The sequence below is a fragment of the Limulus polyphemus genome, unplaced genomic scaffold (genome assembly GCF_000517525.1).
Source record: "Limulus polyphemus unplaced genomic scaffold, Limulus_polyphemus-2.1.2 Scaffold195, whole genome shotgun sequence".
Taxonomy (NCBI): domain Eukaryota; kingdom Metazoa; phylum Arthropoda; class Merostomata; order Xiphosura; family Limulidae; genus Limulus; species Limulus polyphemus.
Genome location: NW_013665805.1, coordinates 861,340 through 868,609, shown reverse-complemented (window position 1 = coordinate 868,609; position 7,270 = coordinate 861,340). Strand labels below are relative to the sequence as shown.

At 34.9% G+C, this 7,270-nt stretch overlaps 1 protein-coding gene across 1 annotated transcript; it reads right to left on the bottom strand.

Annotated features, from left to right (window-relative positions):
- Positions 1 to 233: 233 nt before the first annotated feature.
- LOC106478273 (serine/threonine-protein kinase NIM1-like) lies at positions 234 to 4,705 on the bottom strand. The gene is made up of 3 exons (XM_013938805.1): positions 4,405 to 4,705; positions 1,874 to 2,142; positions 234 to 1,013 (listed from the first exon to the last, which is right to left on the bottom strand). The coding sequence occupies exons 1-3, from the start codon at positions 4,703 to 4,705 to the stop codon at positions 234 to 236; spliced, it is 1,350 nt and encodes a 449-aa protein (XP_013794259.1).
- Positions 4,706 to 7,270: the final 2,565 nt, after the last annotated feature.

The following is a 7,270-nucleotide window of genomic DNA, read 5'->3' as shown; positions in this document are numbered from 1 at the left end:
CATATGATATCTGTAAATATAGTTCTTCTTAAATACGTATATATATATATGTGTGTGTGTGTGTGTGTATAATTAACATACGTCCGTACAGGTCAGACATATATACTAAATTAAATAATGAAAACTTTCTACCTGTATTTTTTTTACTACTTTATAGAAAATGGAAACATTTGGTGTAAAGTAAAATATATAATGTGAAAAATATTTCCCTCTAACTGTTAGGAAAGTTTCTATCACAGCAAAATACACATTCTTGATATTTTATTTGGAGGTTTAGCTCCTTCGTTGGCTTTTCGTGTACCTTTCTCATTGAATTCTTGGTCTAGAATCCTTTCAGCTAGAGATGTTCCGGGCGCACTATCATTCGAGGTGTCCTCTAGCGGATTTGTCTGTAAGTTATACAGCACAATTCTAAAAGTCCCAGTGATGTTACTGCGTGGCCCTCTACTCGCACAGTCCTGCAACATTTCATCTGTTATCCCCAGGTTTCGTAGCTGGTGTCGCGTTTCCCGCTCTTCTTCTGTCAAACGAGAGCTACTTTCAAAGCTTGGGTACATTATATATCTCTCTAGTTCGTCAGGAAAATTCTGATTAAACAGCCATTCTGATAACATAATGTCTTTCATATTAAACCTATGCTTTAGGTTTTGTTGGAGAATCCCCCTAATGAGAACACTGCAATTTTTGGAAACGTAAGATGGTATCTTAAATTTACCTTCAATAATAAGATTTTTAAGAAACACCACAGTTTGTGCCTGAAAAGGCATAGAAGCTGTGACCATAAAATATAATAGAACTCCTAAGGCCCAAATATCTACACAAGGCCCAATATAGCTTGTGTCTTTAAAGAGTTCAGGGGCGGCATAAGGGGGAGAACCACAGAATGTTGTCAGGGGGTTAAACACATTTTCAACTTGTGTACTGAAGCCGAAATCACCGACTTTCACAACATTCGGTCCAGCGAAGAAGACGTTCTCTGCTTTAATATCACGGTGAATGATGTTGTTTTGATGCTGAAAAAAGTTTCAACACACACCCATACATATATACATATTGTTTAAATTGTCTTAATCTTTTTCTCAATGGGATTCCCCTGAGAAATATTTGATTTTGCAGCGACTATGAAACAAAAGCTACGCAAAAAGATGTGAAATTATTAATCAGAATTTTAGTTAGTAAAAGCGACATCTAGTGAATGCCAAAGTTTTTCTTATACAGTAACAATTTAATGATTACTTTAGGTCACGACATTTTCATGAAATTACATAGGTACAACAATTATGGTTAAGTTATAATAAAACTTATCTTTGATGCAGAGAAGAAAATTTGTGCACAGCCTAACAAAGCGGGACTAAAGTTAGGTTTAACCTTTTCAATATTGCCCATATCTCTGTTTTATAAAATGATATAATGGAACATTATGTACATTATAAACTTTGGTAAATCTTTCTCTGTATGCTATAATTATGGTACAAATATCATAGAGAACCTCAAAGTATCGTTTTATCTAGGTTAGCTAGCTTATATTGATATAATGGAACATTATATACGTTATAAATTTTGGTAAATCTTTCTCTGTATGCTATAATTATTGTACAAATATCATAGAGAACCTCAAAGTGTCGTTTTATCTAGGTTAGCTATCTTATATTGTAGTACGTTTGTTACACTTACAATACTAATATTACAGAAATACGTTTCTTACGCTCACAATACTAATATTACAGAAACCGCAAAGTGTCGTTTTATCTGGATTGGCTAACTTCCATTAAGGTACGTTTGTTACAGTCACAATATGAATATCATAAAAAAAACCGAGTGTCGTTTAATCTAGGTTAATTAGCTTCCATTGTACTACGTATTCTACACTCACCATATGATTGACAGCAGATACGACCTGAGCCATCAAATGTTTAGCTTTATGTTCGGGAAGCCGACCTTCTGAAGTGATGCAATGGAAGAGTTCGCCTCCACTGGCATACTCCATGATGAGGTACACTTTCGATAATGCTTCTATCACTTCATACAAACGGATGATGTGAGGATGATGAAGGCTTTCCATGCTCTTAATCTCACGTGCTAGCATACGTTGTGTCTTGATGTCTAATCTGGACTTATCTATGATCTTAGCAGCTACTTTTTCTGTGGAATAATCATTATAGAAACAGATCGTGTTTACAGCCAAATAAGTTCCCCAAGAATACATATTAAAAATGGTTCTTTGTACCTCCACATTAACATAAAAAGCAACCAGATGTTCACACAAAAAAAAGAAATAACAGTTCTTTAGGTTAATGAATTTTCATACCTACATCTGAAATTGTTATCATGTTATATAGCATCATATTTCTATAGCAATGACACCCATATTACAGCAACTAACATCTCTCTCTAACAGTTTCTGCTTCGATCAAAGTTTACGGCATTTTTGTCATAGCAACTGTATTACAGTTTTCTTTTTTCACCCCCGAAGAAAATGAGAATGAAGAAAAAGAAGAAACTTGAACGAAACTAAGAGCGAGACCGTTTATTAAATCAATTAATACAAGAAATTATAACTTATACGTCCCATGACAGTTCATCTTAAAATTTTAAAGACTGTCAAGTTAGTTTACAAAAGAGTTAACTTTGAAATAGCGACAAGTTAAAAGTAGCCACCACGGGTACCAATCTCTAAGCGTAATAAAGTCACAGTTACACATCAACTATACACGAAAAAAGTTACGAAAGTTTTAATGGAAAAACTGAGCATTTATTTTTTACTTATTTGTATGCTTTTATCTTAACTCGTACTTTTCAAGCTATACTTAAACTGACGTTGCTTGACTAGTTAATTTGCAGAGCTCGAATAAGTTTCTGGTGTTTGTAGCATTTGAATTTGCATGAACTTGTTAGAACCAGGTACAACATAACTCCTTTTTCCCGAATCTTTAAACCACCTTACATGGTTTATAGTTTGAATATCAGGCATGTTTTTTTATATAGTTCTGGATTTGAAGCAATCAGTGATTACACTTGATTTAGGTCTTTAGGCTACAGATTATGAAATACCAAAATTAACGTATAAGTTGATAAGCTAAAAAAATAAGTACTTCAATAACACATTACGTCTGACTTTTGAGTAAAAAGGGTTCCAGGTACATCATTAAGTTAAAAGTTTCACAACTCAGCAAATATTAAAAAATATATTCAACAAAGCATAATTTCCTATTTCTATTTAAACACGCGACGATTTTCAAACAGGCTCTCGTCAGATAAATTTATTTCTTGCGAAAAATTGCTGTCATTACTTTTTTTTCTATTTTAAACTTTAAAAGTCCACACATTTTTTTTTTTAAAAAAGAGAGATGTCGTTTTCATCTGAAGATTAAGAAACTTTCCATACTGTTCGTGTTCAATATCGAGTCTTTTTACTCGCTCTACAGTTTGACAACAACGTGAGTTCATGTTGTAACAGTTGGATTGCGTGTTCATCATGTGTCACATATGGCATTCTCTTTTTTTGTGTGTGTGACATTAAATTCTAAAGTTATATCAAAAATATATAGCTCAGCGCTGTATGACATCTTATTAAACTAACTATAAAGCGTCAAAGAATATAATTTTCAACTACAGAAATATGCATGAATAATTTAACGGGCTGTTCTTGGAGAGTTTTGTAATGTTAATGCTCGCATACCCAACCATTTCAATAGATATTCATTCAATATTTCATCATGCATAACTATTTTAATTTTTAATGTGCTCGAACCAGTTTCTGCCCTATTACAAAACAAGAATTTAATGACAATAACAAAAACCAATCGAACCAGCCGTCTTAATGGAAAACACGACAAATTTTCACTCATCTTTCCAGCATTATGGACTGAAAACACTTCATTGATTAGAAAATAGTGTTTCAATTTGAAAAAAAATCATCAAGTGTTACCAGTCGACTGATAAGGAAATAATTGAAGCTTTGCTCTTTCAGCACCAGAGGATCTCTCGACGAGTAATATTGTTTATCAAAAAGCGGATAAGATGCTTTGAGGAATTAAGGTTTATGCCATGTTTCATATTCAAAGGAAAATGTAAATGGCAAAAGTTTTGTCCTAATTGCATATAAAGCTATATTAATTTATACATCTTAAAACTTAAGACTTAATGGACTATATTTGAATAGTATATAAAACTAACTTAGAGATAACATCCAATTAGTCATTGAGCGCATTTCAATTGATTTTAAACTGGGCAGTAAAATAGTTCAAAATTCACTATAAAAAGGCTCGTGCATCAAAACAGTGATAAAGTTTTAAATTAATATTAAATACATATATCTAACTGAGAAAATAGAATGGTAAAAACTAGTAAAAACGAAGGTATGATGAAGCAGTGAGTACGTTTAAAAGCAAAAATAGAACTTACGTTTAGTTAGACAATGAGAAGCCACTTTCACTTTGGAAAAATTTCCAGAACCCAGCTCTCCATGAATTCTATAGAATCCTACTCTCTTGCCTAAAGCAATATCTTTCTGCCAACGGTCATCAGAGCAGAGGTTCTGAAGAGCAGCTTCGTACTTACTGGCGGATATCTGAGAAATCTCTGGATTTGATCGGCTAATGTGGTCAACTTCAACTTTCTCGAAATTGGATACAGTGATCAATAATGGACTGGATGGCGTTCTGTGAAATAGTTTCTCTTGGGACTCTGTACTAGCCGCTGGCATTTTGCCCTTTGATGGATCAAAATCTGTTTTATTATATTCCCATAAAGATCTCTTAGTGTTGATAATAGAAATAAATTAAAATATACAGTCATTGTATATTATTCTTAATTTATATTTTTATCTTAAAGGAATAGCCTTTTAATTTTGAAAAATGTTGATAAACTGGGGGCCTTTGCACAAATTACTTTAAAATTTATTATCTATCTATCTATCCTCACCTGGGTCAAAAGTCCAATCTTTTTGTGGAGAATCCACCACAAACTCGAAGTACGTAAGGAAGCGAGAAATCGAGCACCAGAGGGTGAACATGACTAAAGCCGAAAATTTTCGTCGTCATGCTTTTTCACTGATGGAAATGTTCACGCTATACGGAAAAGGAAACATGTATATTACATGGTCAATTACATATTATTCAATCGAATCTTGCCACTTAATGGTCACAGCGTGTGATTTTCACATTAAGTATTGAATACAACAAGAAGCAAAAAAAATTCAGTTTTATAGTTAGATCAGTTTTTTTAAATAAATTAACTTTTATGTAATGGCAAATCCTGAGGGAAATCGATAAACAACGTAATGCTACTTGTTCTGAAAAGGAAAATGTGTATACACAAAAAAACTAATATAATGAGGAGAGTGTACAAGACTATCGAACAGAAAATAAAACAATTATTTAAAATAAACGAAAGGACAATATAATCCACAATTATAAGAGGAATTTTCAGTATGTAATAAAGTTAATTAATTAATCACAAGCTTTTACAAAAGCTTAATTTCAGATGAAAGACCATGCTTAATCTTTTATACAATAAACATCACTCATAAAGATTAAAAGGATGGTTTGAATTCCGCGCAAAGCTGCATGAGGGCAATCTGCGCTAGCCATCCCTAATTTAGCAGTGAAGGATTAGAGGGAAGGCAGCTAGTATCACCACTCACCGCCAACTCTTGGGCTACTCTTTTAACAACGAATAGTGGAAATGACCGTCATATTATAGCACCACCTTGGCTGAAAGGGCGAGCATGTTCTGGTGGGACGGGGATTCGAACCCGCGACCCTCAGATTGCGAATCAAGCGGCCTAACCACCTGGCTAAAAATTAAAAGATAATGTGTGGTTTTGATGTTGTTGTTTTTTCAAAATATGAAGAATAAAAACACAGAGAGACATTCAATAGTAACGAAACTTGTTTATTACCAATCAATATTCTATTACACAAATATACCAAAGAAAAATAACTAATTAAGATAATCACACTTAAAATGAGTCTTCAGTAGTTGTTATTTCTCCTCTATTGTTTGTGACTCCTCTGAGCTTGTTTCCCACACTGTTTATAACATTTCAGATGACTTACTAGGGTAATGTAACTCTGAGCTTGTCTGAGATTGTCTGTCTCTAACTGCTCTCACACATGCTCAATCGGGTTTAGGTCCGATGGCTTAGCAGACCAGTCCAGCACCTCTGTTCCTTTATTCTGAAAAAAACTGCTTCGTGACCTGGCGGTTTGAGGACGGGCGTTAACCTGCTGATACATGAACTCATCATCGACAGCACCAGCAAAAGAGCGAAGAATGGATAGCAGGATCTTATCCATGTAACGTTTTGCTGATCCTTCATCTACCACATGTATGCACCTGCATGCAACTGTCACCCCAGACCGTGACTGAGCCACCCCCAAACACATCAATGTGAACAAGCCGAATAGCGCTCTCCTTCACATCTCCAGACCCTCACATAAGGTTCCATTGCTTAAGAGTCCAGGTGACATGTCCCTGGGCAAATGCCAGCCGGGCTGTTCGGTGTCTTGGGGCTAGTACAGGGGTTCTAACTGGTATCCTGGCCTTGAGCCCAGTTTCACGGACTCTGTTCCTGATCGTTGAGCACGATACACGCACTCTAGTCGCTTGCTGAAGCTCGTTCCTGAGACTCCTAGCGCTGCTAGTGAGGTTTCTAAGGGCTAACTTTCGCAAATACCGGTAATCTACTGCACTTATAGCCCTTTATCGTCCATGGCCTGGTCTCTTGGTGTATTATTCTCTTGTGGCTTGTTACCTATACCACAATCTACTGACTACGAACTGTGACACCCCTATGATTTGTGACACCTCAGTCTCGGTGCGGCCTTCCTGTAGCAGTGTGACGGCTCTGCAAACTTCAGTTTAAGTTAACTGATGTCTAACAGTTTGAAACTCTTTGTAAAAAGTCAATACCAGGAAAACAGTCAATAATCTAGCATCATTTTAACAGTAATCATCTTTTCTAATCAATCAAAATCAGCCTTTTGCTTTGCAGAATTTAGGTCATTTCTCATAAAGGCCTATTACATAAAGAATCAATTGGTTCATAGACTTGGAAACCCTTGGTAGGATTAGAATATTCCTCTATAATAAGCACGCTAAATTAAAAAAAAATATAAACTAAAAATATAAAAATTTAAACAAACCTCATTGTCCTTTCATTTTCATGAGTAGTGTTTCTATATAAAAATAATAGTACTGTCTGTTGTATGACCACGTAACTACTTTGCAGTTTGTGTGGATGGATTTTCGCCAAAACTGGTGTGGA